Raw genomic sequence first — 17,959 nt, 5'->3', positions numbered from 1 at the left:
GGGGTCATTGCAATTTCATTTACCCACAGAGGGCAAAGGTTTTGAAAGACTTTTGTTTAAACTTGTTAAAAAAAAAAAAAAAAAAAAGGATCCTCCCCTCCTCTGCTTAAGATTCCCTGGGCCCTCCCCAGTCCTGAGCACTCACGGTAGACAATGCTGCCGCTTCCCTTCTTGTCCCCGGAGGCCTCTGGTGGTCCTTGAGGGGTCCGCTGTCCAGCCAGTTGCTCTGCCATGGCCCGATGGGTGGACAGCCTGCTGTGCAGGAGCTGGGGAGTGAGGAGAGCAGGCTCAGGGGTTGAATGGACCCTCCCTGGCGTGTATTCCCCAGTATACATTGTTTGTTTTAATGACCAGTCATTAAAATAATGAAATAATCTCATAATGGTTGCTAAGTCAGAACTGCCCACGTGTCCTGGACCCTCCCCTGAGACCCTGCCACCCCCTTCCCTGTGATCCTGGCACAGAAGGAGTTGCCCTCTCTCATAGGCAGGTGCTCTACTATAGGGATCGTTAAATATGTAGGGGTGATTCAGAGTATCACCCCCACCCCTGGGGCACTCAGGGACTAAGGATGCAGGGGGAGAAGAGCATTGAAAGCTGAGGGGCCCCTGAGGCAGAGAGGCAGGTTCTCGTGGAGCTCTGGGGACAGCACCAGCTTGCATGCCTACCTCACTCTGTATACCCATGGGCACCAGGGCTGGTCGAAACAGAGCAGGGGCCCCCAGCAGCAAGTGGAGGGATGGCGGTGCCCGCAACTCCCACCGAGGGTAGTTGACTACGATGAGCTTGCTAAAGTCGAACTTGTAAGTGAACCTTTTGCCTTTGGTCTTGTGCAGGATCCTCTTATTGTAGTAATATCTGGAGATTCCAAGGTTGAGAATAAAGGGTTGGCCCAGTGGCAGGGAGGATGCAGTCAGAGACGCAGCCACATCCCCCGTCCCCAGGCTGCCAAGGCAAACCCCAAGCTGTTCCTGGATAACCACTGGACATCTTACCATACTCCAGAGCATTTCCCAAGCCTTGGAGGGGCGGGAATCTGACAGGGGTGCCAGAAACCACAGCTCTTTTCTTTGAACTCTGCCCTGTCTGGCCACGTTGGCTGCCTCCTCTCACCTGAGGGCCCGGCTCAGCTTGTCATAATTCATCTGTGGTTTGCACTTCCTGTGGCCCCAGAGCCGGGCCACCTCGTCTGGATCCTTGATGACAAACTCCCCGTACTCTCCCTGCTGCCAGGCGATGACATGGCGGAACTCCTCCTTCTGCAGCAGCTCCAGGATGAAGTGCCATAGCTGGATCTGCCGGGAGCCCGGGGACGACTCGGCTTTGTAGGCCCAATCGGGGAAGGCCAGGCCTGGGGTGGAGAGGGGAGTGAGCGCCGTCCCACTGCTCCCGAGGCCTCTGGGGTACTGCTGGAGGACAGCTGGGACACCTGGCGGAGGCTCACCTGAGATCCAGAAGTTACGGGAGGTGATGGCAGGGATGCTCTCAGCCAGGCAGCTGCAGTGCATTGTCCACTCCGGGGGGGCAAGAGCTGTGTCTGGGTCTTGGGGGGAAATGGTCCCCTCTTAGGAGGAAGCGAAAGAAGGCAGGGGAGAAGGAGGTGAAAGAGGAAGGAAAGAGAGAGGAGGGAAGAGACTAGGGGAGGAAAGGGAGACTGAGGCGGGGGAGCAGGGTCTGAGGCAGGAAGCTCGCCCCTAGCCAGGCTGGGCCCAGCCTCCCCGGGGGAACTCCTCACTGGCCAGGGGCTGACCCAGGGCTTGGGACTTGAGGCTGAGCCGCTTTATAGATGGGGAGGAAAGCAGAGGGTCCTAGGTCCTGCCGCCGCTGGGGGATTTAGACAATGAGACCTTTTCTCAGGGCTTAACAGGATAGGGGTTTTTCCCAGGAGGAGACAAGTGAAAATGTAGTTAATCGTTGGCTCGTTCTAAACCTTGAGTGTGAGGAGTTGGCAGATACACAAACCCACACCTTTATAGTACTTAGAACAATTTTACATTTGAGAAGCGGAGGGATTTTTGTGCGTTTTATTCACTGAGGAGTTTCCAGTGCCTAGCAGAGCGCCTGGCACGTCATGGATGTTCAAGAAATGATTGTTGGTAGAGTCAATGAATGGTGATGAATTTATCAAGGGTGTCACTATGTGTTTAATATCTGTCTTCCCCTTCAGAGTGTCAGCTCCCTGTGGTCAGGAACCCTGGCTGTCTTCTTCCCTGCTGGCTCCCCGGAACCCACCCTAGCCCAGGGCCTTGTACTCACAGGGGCTCTATAAATATTTGTTGAATTAATGAACCATGGGCAAGGAAGATGGAATCTTGCTGGTTCCCAATTTGGCTTGGGGGTGGGATGGGGGTGGGCATTGAGATGCGGGAAGACTGGGGAACGAGCCCTAGTAAGATAAACTTGCCTGATGCAGGTGAGGGAAGGAGAGGAAATGTCTAAGTCACAAAGCCTTCCAGATGGAACTGAGGATGGTGTGAAAAGCTGGCTTCTACTGTCACTAGTGCAAGATGAACTGATAGGCCAGAGGATGAGGAGGGATGGGAGAATGAGAGGTCTGCTCCTGGGGCTGGGCCCTGGGCGCAGCGGACTACTTGCGCACAGGGGACTGGCTCACACCACCTGGGCTCTGGGTTTCCATCTCTGATGCAGTTGGCATGAGGCGAGCGCTGTTCTCAACCAGAACTTATTAGGCCATCAGGTCTGGAGGCATGTGAGGGCTTATCTGGAGTAGCCTCCACACTTTCCAGATGACGCTCAGAGAGGGAAAGCGACTTGACAATGGTGTATGGTCGTTCCACCCTCCACTCCTAATTCACAGCACTTTTTCATATACCGTGCTGCCTTAAGACTTGAAACAAATCATCTGTAGCAGTGCTTCTCAAACTCTAATGTGCATCAGAGTCACCTGAGGATCTCTTTGAAATGCAGATTCTAATCCAGTGGGACTTGGTGTAACCTAAGATTCTGCATTCTAACAAGCTCCTAGGTGATGCCAGCGCTGCTGGTACATGGGCTGTACTTTGAGTAGCAAGAATCCATGGGAAACAGCATTAAGGAGCTGTGGGTGTTGGAAAGTCAAGGAATCCCAAGGAATCCCAAGAAATCCCAAGAACAAGGTCCTACTGTAGAGCACAGGGAACTATATTCAATATCCTGTGATAAACCATAATGGAAAAGAATATGAAAAAGAATATATATATATATATATATATATATATGTATAACTGAATCACTTTGCTCTACAGCAGCAATTAACACAACATTGTAAATCAACTATGCTTATAAAATAAAATAAAATAAAATAAAATAAAATAAAATAAAATAAAAAAGTCAAGGAATTCCAACCCTGCCCTCCTTCCCCCCACACTAAAAGGTCACTGGGTCTCTTGCTCTCCTTTTCCCAAGGAACACTCAGCTCCAGGTGGGCCAGTGGACAAACCTACAGCCTGCTGGGGGCAGGTGTGTCCAGGGGTACCCAATCTGGCCCCAGCAGAGAGCATCTCTCGAAATTAAGGCAGACAGGGCTATGAGTAGGTCTGTGCCCACTCTGAATCTGGGTGAATAGGTTTTCCCACCCATCCATCTGTCTCTAAACTGATAGCTGATATTCTGGAATCTTCTCTCCTTCCTTTCCTCCCCTGAAGCAGATGCCCCTACTCCTCTCCCACCTTCCTTTCCTGCTCTGTCCATTGGGAAGTTCCTCCTTTGTCTAACCTCCAGATGATTGGGATGTCTCCTACCTCATCTTAGGAAAATGGGTGGGGAAATAGGGGGAGCAGAGGTGAGAGATTCCAAAGGAGGACTGTTCCTTGGAGGAAGCAGATAGAATTCCTAGGGCTGTGGTGCCTCCTGCTGGATCTGATGACGTTTCCTGGTCTGAGACCTCAGGGTAGATTTAGGATCTGGCAAGAAGAGAGCAATAAACCCACCGCAGAGCAGACCCTCAGGGCACTCTGCACTGTGCTGAGAAATTGACACACCCTGAACCTCACAGGAAGTATCAGATGAGGTGGAGCTCAGAGGGGTTGACTAACTTCTCTAAGGTCACACAGCTCTTAAGTGAAAGAGTGGAAAGCAAGAACTTAATACAAAATACAAAATTTATAATATTGAGCCACCTAGGTAGGCTACCAAACTCTCTCTCTCCTGCTCCCTCAAAGAACAAAATCTAAAATATGAAGCCAAATGTGACACGCAGGCTCAGCGGCCATGGCTCACGGGCCCAGCTGCTCCGCGGCATGTGGGGATCTTCCCGGACCGGGGCACGAACCTGCGTCCCGCGCGTCGGCAGGCGGACTCTCAACCACTGCGCCACCAGGGAAGCCCCTGATTACTATTAATAGGATTAATCCCCTTGGCCCACACAAGCGCTCATTACAACACATGTAGGTTTTAGGTAATTATTTAAGTAAAGCAATAGCGATAACGATGATAAAAAAGAGAGACTTAACCTAGATGTTGGAGCCAAAAGAAATGTCCCAAGCAGATTTTAGGTTTTAAGAGTTTAGTTAATATGAGCTGGGCCCCTATCACGAATCCAGCATTGGGCTTGACTGTTTTTTTCTTATGTTACTTCATTGAATCTTCACAGCCCTTCGTGGTGGGTATTATTATCTCTGTTTTGCAAGCTGAGGAAATTGAGGTTCAAAAGATTAGAAGACTTGCATAAGATCCCAGGGCTAGTGGTGGAGCCGGATGCAAACAGGTCTGACTCCAGGCTCTGAGCTGTAATTAGTCAATCAGGGCAGAAAAGTTGAGGATGAAACTTGGGAGCAGAGGCAAGGCTTAGGAGGCCCTGGGTCCTGAAGGAGGTGCTCCAGTCTAAACCTGAGAGGTGGGCTCTTGGCCAGAAAAGTGATCAACAGTGGGGGTCGGGGGGAAGCCAGAGGACTGTCAGATGGGCAGAGTGGAATACAGAGAGGTGAGGAGGACAGGAACTCGCCCAGGATAAACAAAGGTCAGAGCTCAAGACAAGGCTGCCTCTCTGCAAAGTAGAAACTTGCATCATAAGTCACTTTGTCGTTGGCCCTTCTAAGCTGCTAAAGTGGATTGTCCCCATAATCTGATTGATTGGACACAACGAAGTCTTCTCAGTGACTGCTTGATTGATGAGTGGGAAAACGGACTGTTTATAAATTCAAAGGCGGCCAAAAAGAGGGCAAGAGGGTCGGCGAGGAAGAGAGTGAATCAGAGAGAATGAGACGGAGAAATAGCATCGCGGAAATCGGGGATGCTGTGGACACAGGTGAGGTCCAGATACAGCCCTGGGAGACTGAAAGATCAGAGTGGAGAAACCAGCCCTGAGGGTCAATGAGGGAAACACAGAGATGGCAGTCTGGGGGGATGTGTGTGTAATATTCTCTGCTTGTTAGCGTCGAGCAAACTGCTCATCCCCGCCCCGCCTCTGGGCCAAATCCCCAGTCTGATTAGAAGGCTCTGGTCTCTCCCCTTGATCTCAACCCCAAGTGGAGAGCGGTTAGTCCTGAGACCTCCCTTAATGCTATTAGCGAAAGCTGCTTAGGATGGAGAGCAAGACCAGCTGGGGGCCTCAGAAGGGCAAAGCCAACACCTTTTCCCTTGGGGAATTCGGGGGAGGGGCAGGGATGGATGTCTTCTTCACCAAGGGCATCTTGTCCCTTCTTCTGCCAAACCCAGACAGCCTAGGGCAGAGAGGAGCCCTTCTGGATGCTCCCTGGCTGGGAATCTGGCCAGCTAAACCCCATCTCCCTCCCCACACCTGGGAGAGGCGCCTCCCTTTCTGCCACTGGCCCGGCAGGGTCCACCTACTTCCCCTGAATCCCTCCTTCCTCCTCCTCAGCCTTGAGCCCCCTCTCCAGGCTCCCTCTCAACGTACTCCCATTGCCAGTGCCCCCCCCATCGGGTCTCAGATCTTTATCACCTCTTCGCCCCACCCCCACCCCTCCAGCCCCTTGCAGACTCGTCTCTGGCTCTTGTCTCTGTGGTCCCTGGGGGCTGTGGGATTTTAAAAGGTTTGTGTTACTCCATGGAGTCGAAATCCAAACCCAGACAGTCCCATGCTCCACCCCCAGACCTGGCAGGAAGGGCAGTTAAAAGTCATGGGGAGGGCTTCCCTGGTGGCGCAGTGGTTGAGAGTCCGCCTGCCGATGCAGGGGATACGGGTTCGTGCCCCGGTCTGGGAGGATCCCACATGCCGTGGAGCGGCTGGGCCCGGGAGCCATGGCCGTTGAGCCTGCTCGTCCGGAGCCTGTGCTCCACAATGGGAGAGGCCACAACAGTGAGAGGGCCACATACGGCAAAAAAAAAAAAAAAAAGTCAGGGGGAAAGTCCCAGACCCCCCCCCCCCAAGGACCCAGGGGTTGGGGAACGGGAATTGGGGTGTCAGGAGACCAGCTTCCAGCCTCACACCCACTGCTCCCTTGGTCTGGCCCCTCCAAGTCTCTGTTTCACTTTGTTTGACCTTTAATCTTCAACTGTTTCCTCCTTGCTTACAGTTTCTCTCCTCTCCCCTCTCAAGTCTCATTCTTTCTTGTTTCCACTTCCTGTCTACCAGGCTTCTCTTGTCTTACTTCCCTAGCTCCTTTCACTTTCTTTTTTCTCTGTTGTCCATCCTTTTCTGTCTCAGTTTCCCTTGGTCTCTCCATTCCTGTCTTTACGTCTTATGTCTGCAGATCATACTGTCGCCTGTCTACAAATCCAGTGATCTTTCTGTCTTGCCTCCCCCTGTGCCCGTTTTCCTCCTTAGAGGGTGTCCCTGCCTCACCACCTCTCACCCAGCCTGCCCTCTGTTGTGCTGTCTCTGTCACTGTCTCTCTTGGTCACTTTCTGTCTTACCTCTTTCTGTCTTTCTCCTGCCCTCCTGTCTCTCACCTGTGCTTCAGAGATGGAAACTAAAACCCAGGCCCCCAGCTTCCCGACCCAGGCTCCTCCAGTGCCCCTGCCCTCCCCCGAGGTCTCCAGCGGCCCCCTGCCCTCTCTCCCAGCACAAACTCAGTGTTGGTTCCTTTCATCTCATTCCCATCAGCTGGGCCCCAGGGGATCCCCCTGACTGGACACCCCCCTATCCTTCCCTTCATGTCCCCACCCAGGGGACAAGAAATCCCCTCCAGTAGGTGGCTGAGGAGTCTGGCCAGCCCAAGGAAGTGAAAGCTCTCAGCCAAGTGCTGAGCTGGGATGATCTGGCAGGCCTGTCTGGGGCTGAGTAACGGGGACAGACGGGGAATGCAGCAGGCAGCGGGCCTCCCAGGGCGCTCTCAGCGGCTGGGGGCCTCTGACGCTGTCTCACTCAGTCGCCAGCCCTCAATGCCATGTCTGCTTCCAGCTTCCGCCTCAACCCTGGCCCTCGTACCCAATCTTACCATGAACCCTGAGTTCAACTTCCACTAAGGGCCAAACCCGACTCGAGACTCCATCCATGTGCCCTGGACTCTCTCCCCACGGGGCCCCACTGCCCTCGAGCAGGGTCAGAAAGGGGTTGGAGGTGGAGTGGCAGCGGCACCGCCTCCTTCCCAGTGCTTGCCCTCTTGTCTGTTGGGAGGGAGAGTAAGACCTTTCTCTGCCATAGGAGCATCACCGTCTGTGCATCTCCAGCCTCACACAGCCCACCTCCGCCCCAGCTGTCACAGGGGTGCGCCTGACACGGGGCACCCAAGCTCTTTGATTTCAGGCTTCTTGGACGTCGCTCTTTGGGAAGAAGCCAGGACTCTGAGGAAGCGAGGGAAGCGGATGGATGGGGCAGAATCCCTTCACTCCATCAGAGGTGTCACTTCATCCCAGCCCGGCACAGGTGGGAGCACAACCTTAACTCTGCCCTCCCTGGGACCACCTCCTACTCCTTCCCATGCCCACGCTGTGATGCCCACGCCCTAGTGTCAGTCCTCCCCCACTGCCCTTCAACCTGGCCACACGGATGGCAGCAGTGAGCTCTCTGAGCCGCTGAACTCCCTGTAGGTACAGACAACAGGGCACGGGGATGGCTGAGACTCTCATTCATTCAGCCCCAAGAGCCTGACTTGGCCCCATTTATCGCAGGAGTCTTCTCTGGCCCAGTGAACTGACATCTGACCCCAGCTGTGCCCCATCTGGGCAGAAGAGCCTGGTGCCATGCCAGACCCGCTGTCATTCTGGGGTCCCTGCCTCTCTCTGCCCTGACTGCCCTACACCTGCCTCTGCGCTGTCCCACACCTGGATGGAAGAGCCTGGCTCCTCCTAGGCGGCTTCAGTGTGGCCCTCGGGCTCTCATTTTCACCCCGTGCCTGTGTCTCCTTTCTTTTCCTCTTCCCGGTTGCTCTGCGACTGGCTCCACAGCTGGGGTAGGGGTGGGGGAGGAGAAGGGCTATCCCTCTGGCCAGCCCCAGCGGCAGACCAGCCACCAGAGCCCCCTTACCTTGGTGCAGCAGCTTCTCCGGGCTCAGTCCAGCGGCTCCTTCTGGCGCACTCCTCGCCCAGCGACCCCTCGCTCATCACGCGCTGAGTTAGGGTTACTTAAAATGAGAGCGGGATCTCCAAGCTCCCAGGGGAGCTGATGTGGTTTTTCAGACAATAGCATTAACCCTTCGGGGGCCAGTGGCACCACGGCCCTGAGTCCCCTCCACCTCTGTGGGCGGGTAGGGTGGAAGGGAGGGTCTTCCACTGGGTCCTTTGCATCCAGAGCCTTCCTCTGGGGCAGATGGCTCCTGAAACATCTGACCAACAGGGAGACTGGTGAGAGGGCTACACCCGCTTCAGTTTTAGGAAAAGCGACGCTGAACTGCCAGGAAGTCCTTCCAGCTGTCTACCCTTCCCACTATAAGTCGGCCCTACTCTCATAGAACGTCCTGTGGAGATGAGTCCAGGCCTGGACAAGACCCCCCTGTTCATAACCTCTGACTCTTAACACTACGTCACTCCCTGTTTCCCCTCGGAGTCCCAGGTCCCACCTCCGCTCGCATACTGGTGTTGAACCTTCATAATCTGTAACTTTCCTCTTAGTCTCAAGTACCACAATGAAACTAATAGTTTACCCAGTCACCTTTTCTCTAAGGTTTTTAAAGCACTTATTATGTCTCTTTCCTCTTAGGGCTCTAGAAAACAGATTTTTCCTTTTCTTTATAAATACTACTCAAAGTTAGACAGCAAGAAGAACTGCCCACTAAGTCATAAACCAGACAGGAGAAAGTAACTGCAGGGGCATCAGATACCCTGCTAAATAAATAGCAGGAACAAGATAAGGTGGTAGGATTCCAGAATACACGGGGGAGGGCATGGAGAATTTAGGTAACTGACCTCAGGGGAAACTAGAGGAGAGAGGCTGTCAAAGACCAGAGCCTCTCTTTTTAACGTCCTGGGGACCAAGGGACCCTGGAGCCTGTTGGGCCTGCGTCCAATCTCCCCAATCCCTAGTGGGGAGGAAAAGATTGACGGCTGTCATTGGGGAATCAATATGATTTTCTTTTTTTTTTTTTTCTCCTTGACTCTGGGAGGCCAAGTTTCTCTCTCCCCCACTACTCCCCCCCATCATTACACAGCCCCTCCCAGCCTTGAGCTGATCCAGATGGGAATGGAGGGCCATGGAATTAAATTCTGGGGGTTGTTTTCTGGTTAAATCAACCGAAGCTAACATGATGGAAAGGTGAGAGAGAGAGGCTGATTGCTGGAAGAGACAGGAGCTAGGGGCCACGAAGAGAGGGTCCTTGTTGGGGGAGAGGCAGGAGGACCGGGCTCCGAGACCATCGAGGGCAAAAAGGAAAGAGGTTACAAAGGGAGGGATGGTCCAGAACACTGTTCCAGGGAGTTGGATGCAGGGAGAAGGGAGGAATATTAGCCAGGACGAGGCAAACTGGATCTCCATAGAGGACAGAGAGCTATAGCCAGGAAGACTGAGGTTAGTGCCAAGACGTGTTACCCCAGGCATCTCTCTCAGATGTCACTGGGGTTTTCTCACTTGAAGAGCTGGCTCTGCCCCTTTGCTCACCTTCACCCCAACCCATTTCCTTCATTTAAGGATTTAGGACCATTTGAGTTCAGAGCAGGAAGATGCCAAGGCCAAGGAGAGGATTCTGGGGAGGTAGAGCCATTCTGTCCTCCCCCTCCCCCATGAAGGCCCCATTGGAAGAGCAGGTTGTGGCACAATCTTTAGTGGGAGAACTGGGACCTACACGGTGGGCCTGGACTCCACAGGTCCTTCAGACCACCTACTGCCTCCACAGGCTCTCTTGGGAGGGTGACATCTGACAGGCCTCCAGGGAGGGAGGCTCAAGGCTCTTCTGCTGTCCCACTTCCTGCCACTGTCCCAATTCCCAGGAAAGTCCCTCACGTTGCTAACTTCAAGTCCTTGTGAGAACCAGAGCAGCTGCTTCTGAGACTATTAGGGTTTCACCTTTTCTCTTCTGCTGCTCCACACGCTGTCCCTGCCCACTTCCTCTCACATGCCCGTAAACCTGGTCACAGCAGTCCCCCCACCACCGCCCCTACCCTTTCTGTACAATCCACGTTTTGATTGCTGGCCCTTGGAGGGGAGGCTCGGTGTGGGATTAGGAAGCTGGGCACTTGGCACAGACATTGGCTTCTATGGTGGGACCCTGAGCCTCTCTGTTTCTTCCCTGAGACACAGGCAAATGGCCTAGTGCCCTTTGGGGAGGGGAGGTCCCCTGACCAAATCCAGCCCTTTCCTTTGCTCTTTTGAGCATCTCTGTGTGCATCCGGTGCCTGGTGCGGTGCCTGGACACGAGGCCGCCCTACAGATGATCGCCGAGTGAATAAACCAACAGGTACCCGACCAGCTCCCCACACTCTAGCTAATCCAACTACCCTAAGTTGCAACAGGAAGCCTCAGCATTTTAAACTGCCTTCAAACCCACAACTTTGTATCTAGTAACTGTACCTGGCCTGATGCAGCCCCTTAAACGACGCTCACACAGTAATGGGGCCCATTGATGGGGGGGTGGAGACCTCATCCCTGTCTGGGGACAGGAGTCAACAAGAGGCAGCCCTTCCCACTTTGCGGCTTAGAGCTGGCTCTGGGTATCTCCCAGGGTCACTTGGAGAGGAGTTTCTCAGGGCTGATCGGGGCGCAGGGCGGGGCTGGGAGGAGCCCCTCTCCTCAGCTCCCCTGCCAGCCCCCAGGGTGTGATGGCACAGACTCAGGCGCGCAGACTGCTTTCACAGCAGCAAAGACAAGGATGCTCTATCTGAGCTGCAAGTAGACTTTTCCTGTTCTAGTCAGTGGCTTTTTTTTCATACTTGAGTAACCAGCACGATAGGCTAAATTCCCAGTCTATCGACACTGTCTGACATACTTTGTATCAAGACCTCACCACCCTGAATGGGTCCTCTCAGGTCTCACTTGTGGTTTCATAACCATCTGACATTAACAAGGGCAGGACCGAAGACCCACAGATGGGAGATCAGGCCCTGGGGAGGGTTTCCCCAGGCACTGTAGGGGGTGAGGGGTTTGCCAGGTGGGGTAGAGATGAAGAGGTGGTGTTATCTCCTCCACGAGGAACAGCGAGAGGGAAAAGAAAAAGATTTCCTCCCTCTTTCCTTTTTCTTCTTGCCAGGATCTGGCCTGGGGTCGTGGCAGCCAGTGCAATGAATGAAGGTGGGGGACTTGGCTGGTTCCAGGAGGGTCCATCTGGCCAGTCCAGGTGTGACAGAAGGAGACTATCCCTTGATAAGCACTCCTTGCCAGCTGTTGGTGAAAGAGGGATGGTTCCCACTGGCTCATTCCCGTGAATCCCCCATCGCTCCCCAAGACTGGGTGGGGCCCAGTGCACCCCCATGGGGGAATGATGGTGACTGAGACTGGACCCAGAGGAGGGAGAAAAGAGGAAGTGAGGGGAGGGAAAAGGGACACCCCTGAATGGAGGGATAAGGTCCTTAGGTGGCCGGAAAGGGGGGAAAGAAAAGGAGGGGAAGCTTTTGGAATCAGACTCAGGGAGACAAAGAAGAGGTCGAAGGAGAGGGAGAGGAGGAGGCAGAGGGAGGAGGTGAGGCTGGGGATGCGGGAGGAGGCGGGGCTGAGGCAGCCTGGGATGCAGCTTCGGGATGGGGGGGCGCAGGGGAGGGGAGCCGCGGGTGAGTGTGTGCAGCCGGGGGCTGTGGTGTTGGTGGCGACTCTTCATGTCCCATTAGTGGCAATGGAAGGTGACACGCGGGGATCGATACCAATCGAAGCAACAGACTCCCAGTAATAAACCCATTTCACTCACACTTCTCCACCCCCAAGAGAGGGAGCCAGGGCTTCCCACGCCCGACCTGCTCTCCAGAGAGGCTGCTCTCAGAGCTGTCCCCAGCCCTGGCACGGGCGCGGGGGCAGGGCCTGCCAGGCAGAGGGAGTCTTCAGCAGGTTGGGGGGTGTGCTCTCTCTACCTGGTTCTGTGAGCCTCAGGCTGAGGTCCCCTGAGACCTTCAGGCTGGGCCCACCTTCGCCTCTGGGGCTGAGCCCAGCCAACATCCCCAATCCTGTGAGCATTTCCAAGGCAGAACAGGGAAAAGCTCTAGAATTTGTGGATTGGCTCAGTCTGTGGGCGCAGGTGAAGGCATCTTTGTGCTCCTGGGTCTTATTCGTGCCTCTCTGTGGGCGTCTGAATGTGTGTCTCTGTGGAGTCATACAATGAGTGTCTCTCTGTGGATGACCGTGTGTTTTTGTGCGTAGGTGTCTGTGTCAGTTTTTGTGTTTCCGCTGTGCGTTGTTGGTGTACTGTGCGTGCCTATGTGTGTCCATACACACCTGTCTCGAGGAATGCGGGTGTGAGGCCAGGTTTGTCTGTGTCTGAATCTGAATGCGGGTGTCTGTGTTTCTGTGGGTGTCTGCTTCTGGATGTGTGGGCTGTGTTTTTGTTTTAGAGACTGTTTATGGATATCTCTGTGTATATGTGTGTGTGTGTGTCTGTCTGTCTGTCTTTGTCTCTGTGGACACGTGGGAAAATGCTGCTGGCCTCTTTGTATCTGTACTCAAACCCTGCTCCCATCTGGCTTCTCGAACTGGGCCTCATGCAGTATCCTACCTTCCGGGTAGGGTGCCCCACTGTCCCTGGGACAGAGAGGTTCCCCCAAACACAGGACTTTTAGAACGAAAACTGGGACAGTCTCAGGCAAAACAGGACAGTTGGTCACTCTTCGTCCAAGCCCGGATACAAGGATGCCAAAGTGAATGAATGCAGGTGTCAAGGAAGGAAGGATGAGAGAAAGATGGGGCGTGGAGAGTTGAAGGAGAAGCTGGAAAGGTTGAGGCGTTTGAATGGAAGAGGAACCTAGAAAAACAAAACAAAACGCTGTGGGAGCAGCAGGAGGAATGCTGGTTAGACTCAAGGAGGAACTTCCCCAGAGCACAGAGATGGGACTCTGGAAATTAAGATGAGGAGGAAAAAGGATCAGTTGCCCCCTGCTCTGGAAAACTCTGGTGAAGAGTTGGGTTGGGCTCTGTGGAGGACATTGGCAGAGAGTGATGGTGCTTGACAGCTCATGGCAGGTAGGATGTAGCCAGATGGACCCTGTGGGGCTCCCACCCTCCTGCACACCCCCTACTGCTTCCTCTGGCTCCTCACTGGGTGGGATGAGTTCGTGGGGCTCAGAGATGGGACCCCCCCGCCCTCAGCACAGATGGTGACTGGACGCCCTGCTTTGAGTCCTTCCCTCTCCCCACCTGATGGGCTCCCTTCCTCAAAGGGGACAGAGTGAGCCTGCAAGGCCCTGGGTGATGTGCATGGACCGGGTGGGGGATCCTGGAGGCTGTAGGAGGGAGAACCGGTTTATAATGTCCTAGAGTCTCTAAGCTCTATGGGGAGAGCCTGAGCCTTATCCATCGATGTTCACCATGGAATTCCCAGTTCCAACTTCAGTGCCTGGCACACAGTCTCAGTAGAAGTTTTGAAAATAGAGCTCCAGTGCTAAGAATCTTCATACCCTGGGCCTGCTCTTAACATTGCAGGCGCCTGTGCAAGACAACAGATGGACAGCTGTCCCCTAGGCTCATACTCAGGAGGGTGCGTCCAGGGTGGAGGCGCATGCGTGCCTGGACACAGCTCTGGCCATTGCACAGGGAATTCCAGGGTTCCAGGATCCAGAGTGTGTGCTGGAAGGAGGCACCTGGTTGCAGGTGGATGGATCCCCTTGGCCCCATAGACTTCGCACCCAGGCCCGGGGAGCTACTGTTGGCAAATTAGGGTTTCAGTATCTGCTGCCACTCTGCCTGGCTGGTCTGTGAGCTAATCTGGGGCTGAGCTTTGCAAGATGGTGAGAGAGCTGAATCTTGCCCAGGATCTTCCAGCATTCACTCCTCTCCCGGGACCTTGTCTATAACTTTTGTGGGGGTCTTCTTGTCCTGTCCTCAGATGGTTCTTGTCCCTTCTCTCAGACTGGAGGCTTCAGGAAGACGAGAGCCATTGCTTCTCAGATTGGGAGCTCCTGGGAGGAACAGTCTGTGGACTCCCTGGGGAGTGGCTGAGTCTCCTTCCCTAGTTTTCCTTCCTCCAGCGGAAGGACAGGCTGCCTGAACCCTGGGGTTAGGGGATTGGGCCAAGGCCAAGGATGGGGAGAGTGGGAGAGGGTGAGGAAAGTGGGCAGGAAGGACGCACATTGGGCCACAGAGAGGGCAGGGGACAGACTGGCAGGACACATAGTTAAGAGCAGCCAGAAGGACAGACGCAAGGCTCTGCAGACTTAGTAAGGGGACGTCCAAGAGCCTGGCTGAGGAGTTGGGGTTTCCAGGTCTTGCAGGGGAGGAGGATGGGTGGGGCGGTGAGAAGAGACAGATTGAAACCAAGGCCTATGCAGCCTGTTTCCCCCAGTTCTTATCTGGACCTCGGAGAACCTGGGGTGGGCAGACATTTCCACTATCTGGAGCCAGGAAGGGTTTCCTAAAAGAGAATTTAGGGGCTCCGAGGGGAGGCTGGTCTTACCTTCCTCTATCCACCCCTGTCCCCCTTCCCAAACACCAACCCGGGGCAGGCTAACCAAACCTTTATGTTCATATATATACATATATATGTATATATATATCTCTATATGTATATATACTTATTCTGTGTTAGGGAGCCTTGTGTCAGGCTGACAGGAAAAAACACGAGGGAGAGAGACGGGAACGTCAGGAGAATGCAGAGCTCAAATGAGACCCGAGATAAAGCAATTACCTGATCAATACGGGTGAAATTGAGTAATCTAGCCGATCAATACCATGGGCAGGAGGCTGGGCGGTTGGGCGGGGGGCACTCCCTGCTGTCAGCCCCGCTCCCCTGCCCACTCCTTCTGCAGCCCCCGCCCACTCGCTTCAGTTCCCCCCACCCCACCTCCTTGGGAATTCATCTCTAGGTCTTCCTTCCACCGCTGCCTCTGCACTCTGTCCCCCAGAGAATCACCCCCTGCCCCTCCCAGCTCCCAGCGAGTGCTCAGGCCCCCGGCCCAGGACTCCGTGTCCGTCTCATCTCCCCTCAACCATGCCCTCTCCTCCCTTCCCAAACTGCTCCACTCTCAACAGTCCTTCTAGGTTGATGCCTCACCCTCTTTCTCCATCTTCCCCATCCCCACCCTGGTTCCCCCTTGGTGGGGGCCACAGCCCAAGCCAGTTGGATAGCCAGCTGCCCACATCTCTGTCCTGAGGCCAAGTGTGGATAAGTGGTCCCCCCCACCCTCAAATCAGGTAGGAGCTATCTAAGGACCAGAACTAGGTTTGCAAGGACTAAGCCTTCCCCATCAGCTTTGACCTGACTGCTGGAGAGGGAGTTGTGCATCCTGCTTCACTGTTACTGGCAATACAACCTACCTGCTCCATCTATAGAGCACTCCTTATGTGCTAGGCGCTGGCTGAGCTGGACTCTGGGGTCAGGAGGCTAGGAAGAGGACCCTGGTTCTTGCTGATCCAAAAGTGGTGGTGTGGGTGCTGCCAGATGGACACCAGTCCATCTGAGGACTGCCTGTGTTTAGAAGGGATCTTGGGGCTCTGTTTTTGTTTTTTGTTTTCCCCCAGAAGGGCTGTGGAGGACAGTGAGAACTCCCCCAGTGTTGTGGGGGCATCTGAGTTCCTGCCTGCCTAAGTCAGTACTGAAAATTCTCCGGTAACCAGAAAAGTCACAGCCTGCTTGGAGATGAAGGGAAAGGCTGTGGCATTGTGGGGAGAGCCCTGGAGCAGGACCCCGAGCCCCCTAATTACCCATCTTTGAACTGGAGGTTCCTGATGGGCTAGGAGTGTCTATATTTGACTGCAAAATCCCAAGACAGAGTCTGGCATCCAGCAGGCACTCAGGAAATGTTAGATGAACAAATGAGTGAATATTGTCACCTCGCCACAATCTGCCTTGTGTTTCAGTTCATTATGTTGGCTTGTTTCCCTCAGTAAACTGAGTCTCTGTGAGTCTCCAGAGAGCAGGGACTCACTGTGTCTCCTGGCACATGGCCATGTCAGTTTCAGGAATGAATGAATGACTGAAAGCGCGTGTGCCTCTCCCTCTCTGGCCTGGAGGTCATTTCACGAGAGCTCACACCAGTGACGATTCCATAAGATTCCCTTAGAGAAATCAGGGGCCTCTTTAAAGCAACTCAATCCCCCGTCCCTTTCTTCTAGCCTCTGTGTGTCATCACTGAGGGGCAGGGAGGTGTTTGATAAAAAGCATGGAGCTTGGAGTCAGGAACTCTGGGTGAGTCCTGGTTTGGTTACTCACTAGCTGTGTTGACCTTGGGTGATTCACTCAACTTCGTTGACCTTTGTTTTCTTCATCCCCAAAATGGGGATAATAATAGTAATAAGAATCCACAGAGGGCAATGTTGTGGATCAACTCGTGGATCAAGTAAGTTAAAGCAAGTGACAAGAACGTACAAATGTTACTTGCTATTGTCAGAATGGGGGTAGGAGGAATTGGTCACCAGAAGTCCAAAATTTCAACATGGGCGATAGAGATTTTTCCCAGCTGGGCCAGGAGTGGGAGAACCAAAGCAAACTTCCTTTCCTGTGATATTCTGAAGACAGGCTTACACCGCCTACCTCAGTTTCCCCTCCCTTTCCCTTCCAGTTAGTTGCCTGGAGGTCAAAATCAAACGAAGAAATCTCTACCCCACTCTCTGCCTGCTTCAATTACTCTTTGAGGGATTTGGGGGAAAAAAACCCAGGCGGCCAAAAAAGACACACTGGAACAAAGGGCCCTGAAGCCAGAATCATGTTTGCAAGGCTGACCTGTGTCTCCCGGACAGAGGGGTCCCTCCATCCTCCTCCCTCCTTCCCTCTCCTCCCTGGTCAGGTTCCTGCAGAACGTGGGATGAGAGGTCAGAGACGGCCTCCCTCACGGACCCTTAGCTCTCTGGGACCAAGGTTGTAAGGTTCTGACTGTTCTCCTAAACCAGTCTTGGGGCTGAAGCTGGGATGGAGCCAGCACCTGACAACTGAGGCAAGGGGCAGTGACACTGGGGCAGACACCTGCTGCCTCTTGGCTCTAGACCTTCACTTCTCAGTCTTAGCCCATTGTTGGGCGGCACCCTCCCCATTGCCTCCCTAGACCAGATTCCCAGATCCTGGAGCCCGGAGTTTGGAGATGTGGGGCTTCTCCCCTCAACCTGGGCCCTGGGAGTCAGGGTGGGGCTCGTCTGCATTCTGGGAAGGTCTTAATCTTTGATCTTTATCCCTCCGTGACCAGTCTTCGCAACCCAGCCCCAGGAGTCTGTTTGTCCAGAGATAGAGGCCCCCCTCCCCTGGGCCTGCTGCAGGTGCTGGCTTTCCTTTTGCACTCCTGATTGGGACACAAGGCCTGACTCCTGGAGAAATGCTAAGGTTGGGGTCCCCCACACCACCCCTAATTCTGCGTGTCTGATTAGAATAAAGTGTCTTCACCCTTGTCTCAGAGATCCAAGGCCATGAATGGGCAAAGTATGGGATTCAGGCTCATGAGACAGGTTTGAATCAGTAGGACAGGTCACCCACTGTGGACCCCTACTTTCTCATCTGTAAAACAGGGATCATAGTGTTAGGGGAACCACTGACTGAAAACTGCCTGCCCTGGCCAAGCGCGATAGTAA

At 54.0% G+C, this 17,959-nt stretch overlaps 1 protein-coding gene across 1 annotated transcript in view; it reads right to left on the bottom strand.

Moving 5' to 3' along the window:
* Positions 1-1,508, bottom strand: part of LOC103070207 (ETS variant transcription factor 3 like) — a 5,903-nt gene extending 4,395 nt beyond the window's left edge. The window contains exons 1-4 of the mRNA XM_007457863.1: positions 1,445-1,508; positions 1,114-1,351; positions 669-858; positions 146-266 (exon numbers count right to left, since the gene is read on the bottom strand). Of these exons, the coding sequence (XP_007457925.1) occupies positions 146-266; positions 669-858; positions 1,114-1,351; positions 1,445-1,508 (613 nt within the window). The remainder of the gene's footprint in view (positions 1-145; positions 267-668; positions 859-1,113; positions 1,352-1,444) is intronic.
* Positions 1,509-17,959: the final 16,451 nt, after the last annotated feature.

This window comes from Lipotes vexillifer, unplaced genomic scaffold, assembly GCF_000442215.2.
Source record: "Lipotes vexillifer unplaced genomic scaffold, Lipotes_vexillifer_v1.1 scaffold238, whole genome shotgun sequence".
Lineage (NCBI taxonomy): Eukaryota > Metazoa > Chordata > Mammalia > Artiodactyla > Lipotidae > Lipotes > Lipotes vexillifer.
Note: the sequence above shows the minus strand (reverse complement) of the source record. Positions and strands in the feature narration are given on the sequence as shown.